This window comes from Sorex araneus, chromosome 4 (genome assembly GCF_027595985.1).
Source record: "Sorex araneus isolate mSorAra2 chromosome 4, mSorAra2.pri, whole genome shotgun sequence".
In the NCBI taxonomy this organism is placed as follows: domain Eukaryota; kingdom Metazoa; phylum Chordata; class Mammalia; order Eulipotyphla; family Soricidae; genus Sorex; species Sorex araneus.
The window spans coordinates 86575469-86593312 of NC_073305.1; the positions used below are offsets into that span (position 1 = coordinate 86575469).

At 39.3% G+C, this 17844-nt stretch overlaps 1 protein-coding gene across 1 annotated transcript in view; it reads right to left on the bottom strand.

The window, feature by feature from the left end:
* PKHD1 (PKHD1 ciliary IPT domain containing fibrocystin/polyductin) overlaps positions 1-17844 on the bottom strand; it is a 552653-nt gene that overhangs the window by 295580 nt on the left and 239229 nt on the right. The window contains exons 41-44 of the mRNA XM_055136692.1: positions 16995-17051; positions 15966-16087; positions 5627-5739; positions 3809-3914 (exon numbers count right to left, since the gene is read on the bottom strand). Of these exons, the coding sequence (XP_054992667.1) occupies positions 3809-3914; positions 5627-5739; positions 15966-16087; positions 16995-17051 (398 nt within the window). The remainder of the gene's footprint in view (positions 1-3808; positions 3915-5626; positions 5740-15965; positions 16088-16994; positions 17052-17844) is intronic.

The following is a 17844-nucleotide window of genomic DNA, read 5'->3' on the forward strand; positions in this document are numbered from 1 at the left end:
AATAAATAAAAATAAGAAAGAACTTAGAAAGTGAAAAATATTAGATGGTCTTGCTCATATGCTAGATATAGAGAATCCAAGCATAGAAACAAAACTAACACAAACAAATCCTCAGAGCAGACCACAGTGCTGTCACTTCTTGAGGTAAACATTAGAGGAGTTAAAGTGGGAAGTAGATCCAGTGGGAAGTAGATCCAGTGGGAAATAGATCCAGAGAGTCTCTTGCCTGCGTGCCTGGCTATCTTCCCCAGGGTCCCTCAGAGGGGTTGTGCTCCAGCTTCCCTCCCTGCCCCGAGCAGAGCTCCCGGTGGCCAAAGTCCTCCAGAACCTAGCCACAGCAATGCTCAAGGTCCCTCTCCGCACGTTCGGACGAGCCTCACACATGAAGGTACCAGGAGAGGAACCCAGGTGTGTGGGACCCCGGCCTGAGACCTCCAAGCCTGCTCAGATTAAGACTGGGCCTCCTCCACCCAGATTTCCCATTTCCCAGTAGCTACGTGGTCACACTCAGGGACTGCCCTCAGTGCCACTGTAATCTCATTCATGGCCGGCATCCAGAGACTTAAAAGCAAGCTCCTGGAAGCTTACTTCTCCTCTGAGAGAACCTGGCAAACTACCGGGAGTTTCCTGTCCACATGGGAGAGCCTCGCAAGATCTACATGGTGTATTATATGCCAAAACCAGTAACAAGCTGGGTCTCATTCTCTTGAGCCTGAAAGAGCCTCCAATGGAGCATCGTTGGGAAGGATGAGTAGAGAGAGGCTTCTAAAATTTTAGGGCTAGGACAAAAGGAGATGTTACTGAGACCGCTCGAGAAATTTGACAATCAATGTGATGATGATGATGATGATGATGATGATGATGATGATGATGATGAGATCCAATGGACTGAGGTAGAAATATATCTATGTGTTGATGGTGATTGCGCTATGGTAAAATATGCTTTGGTGGACAATGAAAATATGCTCCTAAAACACATACAGTTGTGTAAATATGTATCTCTATTTTTGGAAAATAGAAACACAAAAGTAAAATCAAGTAAGAAACTTGTCACCAATGACAACTGCTATTAAATGCTTTCTATTGTTTATCATACATGATTAATAATTGTGTTTTTTACCTGTAACAGTTAACATACTCTGTATTTTCTGCTACTGATATGTTAGCTGCTTCCAAAAGATGCTAAATGGTCCTTCTTTAGGGGCATTTCTTTTCTTATATATCATTCACAATAAAATTTAGTCAAAAATGGTCATTGGAGAGGACTATGCTCAGGAGTCAAATGCATTGCAATTCCTGGCCATTTTATAGCGTAGAATGGGAGAGAGGGTCATTGTTGTAGGTTTTGCCAAACAAGTGGTTTTGCCAGACAAGCACCCTTGACTTCATAGGGTGCTTAAACAGCCATTACATTTTTTATCAACCAGCCAGTGCCAGGCAGGGTCCGTTGTTAAACTGGACCTGGAAATCTGAGTTTGGTTGGGAGGACCCATAACCAAACTGTATTCTTCTAAGCTTACAGGATGAAAGGAAGACCATTCGTAAGAACTGAGGGGAAGAAGATAGAGAAGAAACCATTGGTGATTGGGAAAGAATCTAAAGTCTAAAACCAGGACTAAGTCCCCAATTTCCATTTGAATACCGAAACATAAAATCAGCTTGGTAACCCAAATTCCTTCTTCAAAATCAGAGCACTCTCTTATAAAAAAAAAAAGTAAATGGCCTTTGACCTTGGATGATTTAAGTGGCTTATTCCTGCATCCTATAAATATTCACACAAAGGGCAAGGAAAGAAGCATGATCTTGTAAGGCATGAATTGATTTTCTGCATTCGAGAGCACTCAATTATTTCCACTGGGATTTTTATACTTATATTCATAATGTTTGTGGGAAACAAAATACATTATAAAGAAAATACTAAACATAATTGAGATCACTCCTGTTAACTACCCTAATTATATATTTTAATTGTTCTCTATCTACAAGGGTCTTCCTCTTGTAAAGTACACAAAATAAATGTTTTTCTAATTGTAACTTGTTATGTGGTTTTAATTTATTTCCTGAATGTCCTGTAAACATATCTCTTCATCTTCAGACCTCAGGCCCCAGATTCATAAGAGTCAGAGACCACATATACATATTTTTTTTCTGTGCAACAGCAAGCAGTTACACTGTGTAATAGTTTTATGTTGCTATTAACAGGGAAAATGCTCAGATTCCTTATTAGAAAACCATTGTGATAATGAAAAGTAAATGACTGAACATGAGCTTGTTTTCCTCTTAAAGGAAAAAGGAAAATTCAGCTCATGATAAAAGACTAGAACCTTAAGCAGAAATTTTGTTTTCCAGTCATAAACAGCACTTAAGACTGAGACATGCATTATTGAGGATATGAAGGTATTAATGTATATAACCCTTGGAGTTTACATACTTAAACTGGTTATGCTTATAATTAGCTATGTGACCTCTTGCTGCTACACAGAGAATATTACAAATGCTTGGTCTCTGTATCTTAGGAATTGGGAGCCTAAGCTACATAGATAAAGAATATGGTACAGAAATTGCAAGAAACAAAATAAAAATATAAAGTTGCAATTAAAAGGCATTTATTTTGTATAACTTACAGCAGAAAGACTATTGTGGATGGGGAAAGATTAAAATATACAAGTAGGGTAATTAACAGAAATCATCTCAATTATATTGAGTATGTGCTTTATAAACCTCCATAATTTATCTCTAAATAGGCAGGGGAGGAGGGGAATGGGTGAACTACAGGAGCTTTCCTGGTTGTAAATCTCTGGAATTTTTGTTGTTCACTACTAGAAATGCTAAAAATTAACTAGAGGGGAAATTATCTAACACTAGATTACTAAGAACTTGTTCATTTAGCACCTACTCCACACAGATTTGTGGTGCCATTGACATTGAAACTGTGATAACATAGCAATGTTCCTTTAGTGGCAGGTATCACCAAATCACTGTCAACCTTCTGTTCATTGATTTACTTGAGCAGGCACCAGTAATGTCTCTATTCCTCCCAGCCCTGAAATTTTAGCAGCCTCTCCTTACTCATCTTTCCCAACGATTGGAAGCTCTTTCAGGGTGAGAGGAATGAGACATATCGTTACTGTTTTTGGCATATCGAATAGGCCATGAATAGCTTGCCAGGCTCTGCTCGTGTGGGTGGGATACTCTTGGTAGCTTGCCGGGCTCTCCTATATAACACTCTATGATTTGTTGCCTACTGTCTGAACTCCATCAAATATGGTGTGGTAATTATGGAAAATGGGTAGGAAGTGTCCAGAAAGAGGCCTGGAGTTGGCAGCAGATGGGTAGTGGAGGTCGGCTGTCGGGGCTGGGTCCCTTGGGGCAGGGAGGGTTCTCACCTAGAGTGAAAACAACCTAGCTCAGAGTCCCAGTGGCAGGTAGAGACACAAAATAAATTGTTCACCATAAGCAAATAAATGGGGTCCAGAAGTACAGCATTTAGGGGGACATGCACGGCCTGCATTTGAGCCGGGTTCAATCCCTGACACAAAAGCACTATCAGGTGTAATCCTAGAGGTCCCAAGGCAGTGCTGAGTGTGGCCCTGAGACCTCAAAGCAGTGCTGGGACAAGCTAGAGCATCTCCAGAACTGAAGGGCCAGGACGGTATTACATCATCAGGGCCTGGCACTGGTGTGGTTGGCCAAGACTCTCCAGAGGACCCTCAGGGCCTGCTGAGTGTCACTTGGAAGTCCCCATCTTCCCCCACCAAAGGAAAACAAATAACAATAATTTATTTTAATAATAATAATAAAATCTTACCTGGACACCACCTGCACTTCCCCAAACCTTAAAGTTTTGGAACACAGTGGGGCCAGTGCCATTATCCCATGGGGGCTGAAACTGAGGATACACAAATAGCCCGTACCTAGAAGGCATGAGAAAGAGGGACATTTAGCTCATTTCTGTTTCAGAAGAATCATTTTTTTCCAAGTTGGATAAAATCAAAGAACAAAAAAAAAGTTAATGCAATGTTTTAGGGATCAGAGCTTAAATTTTATTTATGTAAATGAAAGTAGGCATTATATTATTTGCATTAAATGATTTTAATTCCCTTATTTACATAGGTTAAAATCATAGCAATCATCATAAATTGAATCTTATTAAATTTCTTATAATTGCATTTTCCATTTTGTTCATTTTCTTGGAGCAAGCTATATGATATAAATTTATTATGTGTCTGATAAAGGGGCGGGCTAGGGGGTTGGGAGGGTAATTGGGGTCATTCATGGGGGGAAAGGCCACACAGATGGAGGGATTGGTGTTTGGACAATGTATGACTGAGACAATTGGATTAATGACTTTGTTTATTAAATCATAATGCTTTAATAAACAAAGTTTTAAAAAGGGAAAAAATAAGAGTGAGGTATAAAAAGGATTAAGGGGAAGGGAGATGATTCCAGAACCCTGCTCCCTGACTTTTCTAACACAGCCCTCAGATTTTCCTCTCTGGAACTATCTGTACACACAGTTCTCAGCAATCAACAGGATGCAGCCTGCCATCACCCCATCTTCTCTTTTTTTTATCCATAGCCCCTATATATTCACTCTCTTAATAGGATTCTGGATATAGCCATCAGTTACTAAGTTTCTACCATATTCCAAGTGTACTCTGAAGTTCATCAGATCAACCCTCTCTAAATTTCACATAAAATTTCAATGCAGTTATGTTTTCCATTTTACAAATAAGGGCTCTGACTCAAATTTATAAAATAAATAAAAGCTACACAGTAATATAATAAAGTCAGGAATGAAATGGGGTCTGCTTCACTCTACAGTTCCCATTTTTCTATGCTCCTCCCCCTGTGCCCCCTTTGTCCATGACCTGGCCACGTGTCTGGCTTGAATCACAGGCAAAGAGCTGCTTCGCCAAGCCGCATCTTCCCAGTCAGCCCCGGCCCTCCCGCCTCTCAGGGATTCTGCATTGCCAGTTGATTCCAATCTCTAAACCGAGATTGCTTTTGCTATTGAATGTTATTTGTTTTTTTCCCTACCTCTTTTCTATTTATTTTTCATTAAGTCACCCTGAAATACACAGTTACAAAGTAGCTTATGATCGGGCTTCAGTCACACAATGTTTCAACACCAGTCCCTTCATCAGCATCAATTTTCTACCAGAAGTATTCCTAGTATCTCTCCTGTGGCCCCCTCCCCCCATCCCTAATCTGCCTCTTATATTCCCCTAGTCAAATCCAGAAGTGCTCAGGGCTTACTCCTACTCCTGTTCTAAGAGATGAATGGCTCTCGGTGTGTATTATCGGAACAATATACAATGCTAGGGACCCAACTGGGGTCAGCAGCATGTAAAGCAAGTGCCTTAATCCCTAGACTCTCTCCAACCATCTCTTTTAAATTTTCTTTGGCCACAAAAGGCACACCTTCCCTTACAAGTGACTCACCTCTTCCTTTTTCCTCTATTCACTACCAAACTACTACAATCCAATATGTTCCACAAATGCATTGTCAATCTCACAAAAAGGACAAAAGTTATATCCTCCATGTTAGTATTCTACACACATACATACATCATATTAAATCATAAGTCTTACCCCAAAAGCAGAAGATTTTCCCCAAAGTTACCTTATACAGGAATGTGCACTATTTTGAGTGAAGGATATAAGTGGTTTTTGAGATGCTTGATGGGTCACAAGATGGAAAAAGAAGCCAAAACCAGCAATACACACCTTGTTTCCCTACAGAAATTAAGGATAATTAAATATTAGGTCACATACAGTAAAATTGCTAGAGGGAGAAAAGAGTCCTATTATCATGTATTCTGTTATTTCATTCTTCCTGTCAAGGTATATTGATACTCAACCTTTTTGCTTCTTCTCCTGGGGATCAAATATGCAGTTGATCCTTCAAAATAATCTGAGGGTTCAAATAACAGGGATCACATTTTTTTCTCCCTAAGTTTCAGTATTCATAAATTCTAACAACTGCTAAAGATGGTTGACTGAATAGTTCTGTGGGGAATAGGTTATACTCAGGCCCAATGTACATTTGACAAGGATTTTTGATTATAGAGACAGATTAACCCTTGCACTGTCAAGAGACTCTCTGCTCTCTTCAAGTAGAGAGCTCAAATCGATTACAGTTTTCTCACCTTATTAAGTGTGATTTTATTCTAAAATGTGCTTGCTAACTTTTAGATTGAGGTTTGTGTGTGTGTGTGTGTGTGTGTGTGTGAGAGAGAGAGAGAGAGAACAATATACAATGCTAGGGACCCATTGTAGAGAGCAATCCCAGCGTCTTCTCTAGCATATCCAAGTACATGAAATGACTCTCACCTTAAAGACAAGATACATCAAATTGTTCTCTATGGGGGTCAGAGCAATAGTACAGCAGACAGGGCACATGCCTTGCATGTGACCTACCCAGGTTGGATCACCAGCACCCTATATGGTTCCCCAAAACCTGCTAGAATTGATCACTGAGTGCAGAGCAGGAATAAACCCAGTTTGGGCCATAACCAGGTGTGGCCCAAAAAGAAAAAAAGAGAATTGTTACCTCGGGCTTTGTGCAAATTTAACTGAAGGCTGAAGGCCATGATTGCACTAATCATGTCTTAATTTTGGAACAAAGAGAGTAAAGTGCAACTTTAATTTTCTCAATGTACTCTTACCCTAGTAAAATAATTTAAATGATTTTACTATTTCTTTGTAACATTTACCAAAAACTTGATGCATTTTATATGTATCAAAGCTTAAATTCTCCATTGGATCACATGCATTTTGATTTGTAATTCTGATCAAAATATACACAATTAAATTATCTTTACACATTCAATAAAGTGCTTACAATTAGTTATCATAGTAATATATCAGGGCTGGAGCGATAGCGCAGCAGGTAGGGCATTTGTCTTGCATGCTGCTGACCCGAGTTCAATTCCTCCACCCCTCTCGGAGAGCCCGGCAAACTACTGAGAGTATCTCGCCCGCATGGCAGAGCCTGGCAAGCTCCCCGTGGCGTATTTGATATGCCAAAAACAGTAACAACAAGTCTCACATGGAGACGTTACTGCTGCCCATTCGAGCAAATCCATGAGCAATGGTGATGACAGTGACAGTAATATATCCCAAGACAGAATAGAATGCTGACTTCCCCAAATAGCTAATATTGTACACAGAGGTATTTTGTTTAGGCTACAGAATTTTTATAAAGTTTTTTGTTTTGTTTCTGACACTTTTAAACCTGAAAATGTAAGAAATTTAGGTTCAGGCTTTCCGTTTTTTAAAATAACAGTGAGCCCTTGCACTATTGAGGTGTAAAACTTTATTTTCAGAATTCTGTTTCATATTATATATTATTGTAAATTAACAGCATGTCAATAAAATTTGATCTAAATATTATTGAGGGGTACCAGAGTGATAGGTAGGGGTGCTTGTCTTGTAGGCAGCTACCACAGGCTCCATCCCTGGCACCCCATATAGTCTGCTGAGGCCTCTAGGAGTGATCCCTGAGTGCAGAACCAGGAGTACAGCCTAAGCACATCCAGGTATGGCCCCCCAAAATAATAATAATTGTGATTATTGAGTCTGAGTTCCTTCAGGGTAGACGTATCTCAGCTGGAGCTACTGTCTGCATGACTGATGAGTTATTTTTGCCAATCTCCCATGTTCACTCAGTCATATCAGGGTTTCCAAAGACATTTGAATTTTTTAACTTCTGAACACCAGATGGTAAAGTAAAAGATATATTGGCTGTTCTATGTTTTAGTGGAGAAAGTCAAGGGTCATTACATCGCATTGCTGGGCTACTTCCTGATGATTGTGTGCGAGTGCATCTTCCCCACCTGCAGGCTCATCTAAGGGCAAGATGCCCAGTCTACCTAGAGAACAGGAGTCAGCAAAGAGGCTACTCAGCCAGCCTCAGGCCTGGCTCTTGCACCACAAGGATCTTGGGAATCTAAAAGGCGTCCAGCTGGTTCATCCCCAATCACTGGGGGTTAGACCCGTCTGTTTGCTGTGATGAACAAAGTGCCTCAGGAATGTCCTCTCTATCAGCAGCTCAGCATCCCAGGAGCACAGGATTATGAGGTGAGCACAGGTCATCCTGGCATCCCAGCAGAGAAAAGATTGCAGAGCAGCGAGTTTGTGACTCTGGGCCATCCACCAACACACTCCAGATCTTTCTGAGAGAACACTTCTGAGCGACCTCTGCATACAGCTCCCTGGGACTCTGTCAGAAGAGTCCTGCTCAAACAGCTTCTCACACTTTTGTGCACACAGGAGAGGGACACCACCAGAAATTTCAAATAAATTTAAGCTTTAAATTTTAAAAAAATGCATTTTTAACTATAAGCATGTCCCAAATATATATTGAAAAAGATATGTTTACATCAATACTTTTAAACTAGTTTCTATATTATTTATATTAATCTATATCTAATGTTATTATATGCATAAACAAATAATATAAAATGAATCTATTTTCTTTTATCAGTTCATTGTTAGTTTATTTTTAATAGTATTTGGGAGAAACTTACTGAAGTTACATTACATTACATTACATCATTGCAATCTGAGTATGGGAATACTCAGAAGATTCCAATCATGTTATAATTTGGGGTAGCTGTTCTGTGGGTGACCCACTAGCGCCCATATATACCAGAACTCCCTAGAGAAGGGGTTTGTAAAGAACCTGATTCTCTGGGGAGCAATTAAAGATTATCACATGTGTGTGCCCATACATGAATACACACATATGCATACAAACATATACACAGAACCAAAGAAAAAATGGGGGAAAACCCTGAATCACGCTTGTTTAAAACCAACAAGACCCAACTCCTGCCTGTCACTGTCACTGTCACCCCTTTGCTCATCGATTTGCTCGTGCGAGCACCAGTAACATCTCCATTGTGAGACTCATCGTTGTTACTGTTTTTGGCATATCAAATACACCATGGGTAGCTTGCCAGGCTCTGCTGTGTGGGTGAGATACTCTCGGTAGGTTGCCGGGCTCTCTGAGAAGGGTGAAGGAATTGAACCCGGGTCAGCTGTGTGCAAGGCAAATGCCCCATCCCCTATGCTATCGCTCCAGCCCTAACTCCTGCCTGTGTGAGAGGAAAAATAATGCCCTAATCTCCAGATGCCTTCAGTCTCACTGCACGTGTGGATAACAGTGGACCTTGAGATTACCACTAGCTTTGGTCAAGTAACCAGCTCTGGAAGCTGGGGCAATAGTACACTGGGTAGGGTGTTTGCCTTGCACACAGCCAATCCAGGTTAGATTTCCAGCATCCCATATGGTCCCCTGAGCACCGCGAGGGGTAATTCTAGAGTGCATGAGCCAGGAGTAACCCCTGTACATCGCTGGGTGTGACCCAAAAGCAAAAAAGAAAAAAAAGTAACCAGCTCTGTTGGCACATACAATCACAGACTCTGGTTCTTTAACTTTTGCCTATTATTCACTAAAGACCTTGAAATTTTACTATGGGAATTTATAATTAGCCACCAATTCCTCCTTTTTTCATTCAGGTGCATGTTTGCTTCCTTTGTGATCTATTGCCACATTGTCTTTTTCTTTTAAATTTTGAGCACCTCTAATTTCCTAGGGCCATTTACATTTCTAATCACACCACTCTCCTATCACATGACACTCTACAAAGGTGACTTTAGAATGTCATTAATAATGAGACAAATGGTTATTCAAGATCCTAACATAGCTTCAGGCAGCCAGAACCATCTCTAAGACCCCAATTAATTTTGGGTGGCATATTCTAGAGCAGTGGATGTCAATCAAAGATGGTTTTGTTCAAAGGATTAATATTAGAATGTCCAGAGACATTTTTTATGTTACCACTTGGAACGATAGCACAATGGGTACGGCACTTGCCTTGCACATGGCCGATCAGAGTTTGATTCCTCCGTCCCTCTCCGAGAGCCCCGGCAAGCTACTGAGAGTATCCCACCCACACGGCAGAATTTGGCAAGCTACCCATGGCATATTTGATATGCCAAAAACAGTAACAAGTCTCACAATGAAGACGTCACTGGTGTCCACTAGAGCAAATGAACAATGGGATGACAGTGCTACAATGCTACCACTTGCTAGAAAGGGATGCTACTAGAAGTTAGTAGGCAAAATTGTAAATACAGAGGGCAAGAGCCCACAGCAAAGAGCTGTTCTGTCCAAAAGATTAATATCAACATGATTAAGAAACTCTAATCTAAACATAATCCATGTGTTGCTAAAATTATCCATATATAATTTCCAGAACCTCAACTACAAACCTAAATACAAAAACATAGTTAATTACAATAAGAATACTTCGACAGCCTTTACTAGGATAAAGGGTGTTTGATATATATATATATACACACACATATATATGTGTATATATATGAATGATGTATGTAGATACATACGTATATAAATGTTAATATGTATACACATATGATCTGGTCTTCCCTAAAATAGAAGAGGTCTTCGCATCGAGTCACTTATCTCAATTCATCCCTCTTGCTAGAAAACATGACATTCAAACATGATTCTTGGCTTCAGGAAGAATTGCTGTCACTGCCTTGGCAGTACAAGTGTCCAATATAGCTCTTCAGCTCTCATAGATACACAAGGAAGTAACATAACTATTGATTCTCAGTTACAATTACACAACTGAAAACTTCCTCGGGGAAATACATGTGAAACTCCATCTTCCATATAGCCTGTGTTGAGTAGCTGTGTCTCTACCACTTCTATGAGCCACAGGAAAGGCCATGCGTATATAAGAACCAAGAGTTTGAGAATGAAGACTTCTTAAGCATTCTCATTTTCTGCAAGTGTACACATAATGATCAAGATATGCCGGAGGCTAAAAGTGATCCCTTGGACATATATCTCCACTTCATTATCAATAAAATGCTAGTTTTCTAGCAAGACTCCACCAGGGAGGGAAAAATTCAAACATTTCACGAACATATTTCAAGGGCTATATCCTTATTCACCAATTTGCCAGACAGGTGCAGAAAGAGCATGCATTTTGAGCAACCAAATAGATTTGTTGAATAGATGGATAGAATCATCTGCACTAGTGCCATTTGTTTTTATGCAGCATCTGGGTGATCATATATAAGCCCTTTCCAAGTACATTTGCTTGGCAGGATATTGCAACTTTGGCCTTCTGTTAGATGATAAGGTTCACTTTTACTATGCAAGAAGTACTTGCACAGTCAGATCACATTATTTTCCAGTCCTTTTTACTCTCCATTCTAATTGGGTATGCTCCAAATGATTCATGAGGAAAAACCACATATTTATGCAAGCAGCCAGAGGCTTGTGGGGAAGGGTTTAGGCAAGCAGGGAATTTTGTGTGGAAATCAATTCTTTGCGGAAGTCAATGTATTATGGACATCCAAGCAAGAGAAATTCCAGAGAGAAATTAACTGCCCACGTAAGCCAGCCCCTTCAGGTGTGCATCTGTAGTCACTAGCAAAAAGTAAGTTAACCCTTCAGGCAGCTCTTAAATATACATTAGCTATTGAGTAAGAAGAGCTAGGGAACTGAAATTGAGCTTTTAAATACAGAATTCCTTACAAAATCGATTCAAAACCAGAACAAATTCCCCTCAAATTAAATGCATGCTTCTAAAAGGCTTGTCATCAGCGTTATTCTGCAGACTACCCTAAACAGAAGACTGGTCACAGGGAATTTCTTGTACCTTTGTAAACATGGCTACTCTAGAGCTCTGGATATTAGTAGTTTTCACTATTTCAGAGCAAAGACTTTCCTGTCTGAGGTTGATGCAGATTAAATCTAATAGAAAGATGGAGCCTCCAGATAGAGAGCAAGAAATCCCCATAAAAGTAATCAGATACTCAGATGCTACATATGTCAAGAGAAAATAGCCATAAATGGAATTAGTTGTTGATGGTGTTTGAGGAAAAATTCTAGCAATGTATTTCTTAAAAGTATGGCAGAATCATCCTAAGAAGTATACAAAGGAAGACTATGAATTCCCTGGAGAGATCAACAGACCTATCAGACTTGAGTCCTTGGTAGCAAGAAGACACCAACATCAGTTTTGATAATCAGAAAAAACTGCTCTAGACTTGACTCAGATAAACCTGAGCAGAGTGGTTGGTGAACGACTTGTGCCTGTGAAGAATAATAGTAGAATTCATAGTTAAAACTCTCTTGAACCACGCAAAGGAGAAGGTGAGTAAACTCTAAAGATGGCTGACCGGAATCTAAGGTGAATTCACACACTGTGACACTGTCTTGGAACTTAAGCCCTGGGTCAATGTCATTCAGGAATGAAAAAAACCACAAATTATATGAGTTATGGAGGGTTCAATTTCTTGTCTTCCTCTCCATCTTGTCTGCCAGACCATAGAGCTCAAGCCAAACATAAATATGGAAAGAAGCTTTAGACTTCTGGGGTGGATTTTCCGGTCACAAGTGTTAGATCACCTTATTCAAATCTAACTTAGGGCTTGAGTTGAGCTGATAGTGTTGTCTCAGTGTGGGTTTCCTGCACTGCAGGGCTGGTTATGCTTAAAACCACTGGAGAGAAGTCGGGAGGAGAGCACAAAAACTATTTTGTTATAATTGCACATTTCTTCTCATGTCATATTATTTTAAAAGTTATAAAACGTGTTTTGGGTTTGGGGGTCACATCCAGTGGTTCTCACGGGTTACTCCTGAGTCTATACTCAAGGATTATGCCTAGCAGGTCTCCGGGAATCATCTGAATTACAGGGAATTTACTTTGGGTAGGTCATATAGTGGTAAATTGTATGATGCACAATGGTAAGAAAAGATAAAGAGGCCAGAGAGAGAGAGAAATCAGACAAAGCACTTTTTGTGCATTTGATTGACCCAGGTTTAATCCCCAACACCACAAATGGTCCCCCAAGCACAGCCAGGAGTGATCCCTAAGCACAGAATCAGGAATAACTGAGCACTTCCAGGCACGCAAACCCCATCAAAAGAAAAAAAAATGACATACAGTAGCTTTTAAAAAGAGCTCTAACCAACTGCAGGTATGGAGAATCAAGGCGGGAGTAAGTCCAATACTGAGAACACAAAGGTTGCTATAGTCCCTGAAAAGACTCAGAGCTCCTCGCAGAGCAGAACCTGAAGTCATCATCTGCAAACAGTGCCTCCAAACACATAAATGCCCTTCAGACAAAACCGGAAATGGAAGGCTTCCCTAACATCTCTTTGTGTGCCACCTATAACACAGAAACACAGAAACACACACACACACACACACACACACACACGCACACACACACATCCTATCCATGTCACTGTTGTTGAGACTCCTTATCCCTTTAAAATATAGGTAGATTTATAACACACATTCTTTAAAGCTTTCTGTATGCTAGTCGCATAGAGCACACTTAATAAACAACTAACTCACTATTTGCTTGATAACTAAAATGATCTTAATTGACTCTAAGGGTCTAGAATGGGGCTCCTAATTTTTAGGTTTTCCTACCTCTGATCAGCTACCGCCTAAGTTCTTAGTTGTAGAACATCTCAGATAATAAAATACAAAAATGAACAGCACAGGAGAACACTAGTGGCACTGCAGAGAAATTGGAATGGACAAAGATGAATACTGACAGAGGAATCTCACAGGACTCATTTGTTGTCACAGATTAAATATCTTGTTTGTCAGTCATCAAATTATTGTGGAATCTTGAAACCTAGTCTTTGTTTCCTCTTTCTTCCAAGTCCACATGTTTTATTATACAACTATATCTAGATTCATTCATTATACCCTTTTATTAATTTCTATTGAGGTATCATAGTCTACAGTACTAATGAAGATGCCGTTTTAATTTTGCAGAGCTACTACCCCAACCCTGATATTCAATGACTACTTTGTTTCCGACCTTGCATGCTGGTCTAGATGATAATAATAAGCTAATAGAAAAACTGAAATGTTAAGGTAATGGAAGACTAAAATATCAAGAACATACCTAATGCATATGCTCAAAGAATCTACTTTACCAGCCTAAAATCTCATTCTCGAGACATATATTTCACTTTTTGTTTTCAAGTTTGTGAAATGGATCAAATAGAAAGAAAGTGAATTGAATGGAAATGAAAAGAATTTAATGAGGAACTACACAGCTTCTTTTCCACTCCTATTTTTCATGCTGACTGGGTATTATTTTTCAGCTCAGTCTGGGAAGGTCTCAGTAACCTATTCAGATTATCCCTCTGACTTCTCAACACCTATATAGAGCCAGTTCAATTATTTGTGGTTAATTAGAGGCCAAGGCACCTTCTCAGAGATGCAACATAATGCTAACACCCCTGACACTGACTTTGTAGTCACTTCAGGCTCAAGCAGGATGATGAGCAGGAAGACAGAAAGTCTGTCTCCCTCTTCATCAGTGGTTTTCAACTTCCGGTCCACAGATCAAAGTTGGCTCTTGGATGTAGAAAGATCGAAAACTTGCTCTGCCCTCAAAAAGTGGACAGAGAGGACAGACACATAATTCTTTAAAGCCCAAAGCTTGCTGGCACAGCTGTGTAACAAGCCCTGTAATGACCAACCAGTTAAAAGAGCTCTCCCTTATCTGGGGTCTAGAGTTTGGCTTTCTTCAATCCATGCAGTTCTGCCTCCTTTCCTCCCTGGCATATTAGTTGCCCCCATTAGGCACCTAAAATGGTGTGTAAGTATCTGCTTGAAATAAACATAATTAAGAGTCTAGAGCAGGGTTAGAGGAGATAACCATGACTTTTATTAAGGGTTACTCAGCTGAAGGTAATTAAAGGCAGATGATCAGCTAGAGAGTTCATTCACTCAGTTCCTTTGGAACTTGGTCTAATTGCTATAGCACAATAGAGGCTCCAGAGGAAAATTCTGTAAGAGTGAGACCCTTAACCTTTTCATAGCTGATCTACAGGAGAAAAATCACTAAGAAAAAGGAAGTAAAATGGCTCTCCCACAACTTCGAGTCAGTGCTCATCCAAGGACTTATGGCTAAACTTATCCAGAAGAATTAGCTTTTGAAAGTACTTAGAAGTTCACCATGAAAACTAATGCTAAGCTGTGCTAAATAATGAGATAAAAGAGCCATGGTCATCAGAATGTACTTCATTCATTCTAGAATCTGACACGATCTCATATGCTTCAGGATTTTTTTGACCCTAAATCTTTAAGTATAAAATAGTAAGTTTGATTCAGGACCACCTATGTCCCCCCAACAACTCCAGGAGTGATTTCTGAGTACAAAGCCAGGAGTAAGCACTTAGCATCAGCAGGTGTGACCCATAAAAACATTAAAAATAAGCTCTCTGGGGCTGGAGCTATAGCACAGCAGGTAAGGCGTTTGCCTTGCATGTGGCCAATCAGGTTCAATTCCCAGCATCCCATATGGTCCCCTCAGCACTGTCAGGAGTAATTCCTGAGTGCAGAGCCAGGAGTAACCCCTGGGTATCATCAGATATGACCCAAAAAGAAAAAAAAAATAAATGAGCTCTCTTATCTGTCTTCTCTCTCACTCTCAGTACCTTTTTAACCCTTTTTCTCACCTCACCCCAAAATTAAGAAATTCAATACAATAAAATGAAACAGAAATATAGAATTATGTTAAAATAGCAATATTTAATAATCATTATAAAAATACAAAAATCAGCAACCATAATAAGTGGATAGCTCAGGAGGATATTTTAGTTCACATTAAATCTAAATGACCATAAAATGATCCATATCTACTTTGCTTTGCTCCATATAGATATTGTTCAATGAGTGTTCACAGGAATTCTTAGATGATTGCATTTGTCCTGAAGCACTTGTTTAATACAAACTCATAAAGTAGTTTCTCAATACCAGTATGCAGCAAGCAAACATATTTTTTATCCCATACCGCTGATACTGCCACTCCAAATAACTTGTGCAGAGGATATTATATCTTCTGAGCTCCAATAAGCCTGGCAAAGTTGAAGATCTTACCTCTACAACATTGGTGGGGTTTTGGATATAGATTCCAGATGATGTCAGCATTTCAAGACTGGAAAGTCCCTCGGTGCCCCAAATGCTGATGATCACATTGTTTCTTATTATACTTCCCTCGTCTAGTAAGTTGAATTAAAAATTCAATCAAACACCAAATATTCACAAGCATAATTAAAGTTTTACACAATTCTATATTTTGGCTCTGCCAATTCAAATTACAGGTCATACCGAGCACAAATAGGTAGAGTAGGCCCTCCATAAGGGGTCTGTGGGTTCTGCACCACAGATCATATAGTCTGCAGTTAAATTTATTATATGTGTCATAAGTTTATGCTTTTTCTTCTTGCTATTCTCTCAATTGTTCTCTGAATAACTATACTTTCTCTAAATAATACAATATGAAAACTATTTATATAGCATTTATATACAATTAGGTATTATAAGTGACTGAGATAATTTAGAGGAAAATAGGGAAAAGCTATCTAAAAATACTACATTTTATATATGGTATGAGGATGTATGGGTTTGGGTGTATTTGTGTAGGAGGAAGGTCCAAAAACCAATCCGTCACAAATGCCAAGGGACACTATATATAATACAACACACACGTGTATATATACACACATATATATTTATGCATATGTATGTATGCATATATATCCACATGTATCATCTGTGATGTGATCTATGTACAAATATATACATCTGTATATAAACATTTAGTATGCTTAACAAAAATGTCTAAGAGTTGTCTGCAGAACAGCTCAAAAATATGTACAATATTAATAGTTTGATTTATATTCTGTCTTTTTTTATTATTTGGGCTTTTACACCACATATCTCTGTGCTCTGGGTTTATCCCTGGCTCTGTGCTCAGGGATCACATCTGAGAGGGCTAATGGAACCATATATGGTGCCAGGAATCAGCCAAGGTTGAACATATGCAAGACCAGTGCCTTACCCGCCTTACCCACTATTCCATCTCTCTGACTCTGTAATAAATTTTAAACCAACTGACACTCTTACCATTTTTATTTCCAGGAATAGCCTCCCAAGGAATGGATCTAATCTCCAAGTATGTACCTAAAATTAAAGAACCCAATTGATCAGCTAGTCACACGATATCCAGCAAAACAAGGGATACTGCTATCCTGTTTGTTTTTATTTTGAGTAAAGATAAAAGTTATTTTCATTTTGTTTATATACTTTTATCTGTAAACCATAAATGTAGAAGTAAATGACCTTATATAGACAGAAGATTCACAATTTCCAAGCACAAAATGTTTAATTTATCCTGCATGTTTTCTTCCTTGTCTAGTTAATGTCTTAATGTCTATTCCACATAATTTGTTTTCAACTGAAGCCATATTGTTAGATGACTTTCTAAATTTTTAGGCACCTTTCTAAATGTCTGCTCCAGAATAAGGCAATTTCCCCCCGTTACACAAAAAAGTGGACTGGAGTGATAGCATAGCAGGTAGGGGCTTTGCCTTGCACGCAACTGACCCGTGATTGATTCCTCTGTCCCTCTTGGAGAGCCTGGCAAGCTACTGAGAGTATCCCACCTGCATGGCAGAGCCTGGCAAGCTCCCCGTGGCATATTCAATATGCAAAAAACAGTAACAACTAGTCTCATGATGGAGACATTACTGGTGCCCGCTCGAGCAAATCAATGAACAACGGGATGACAGTGCTACAGTGCTACAACAACAAAGTAAGAACAAATTTTTCTTACTTTGCTAGTTAGACTTCCCTATAGTAGTACTTTCCAATCAAATGGTTTTCCTTATTTGATTGTCCCTATTGTGCTCAGTTCATTACCTTTTAGAGATTTATTTTGTTTTAAAGCAATTTAATATGACCCCTATTTTCTCAC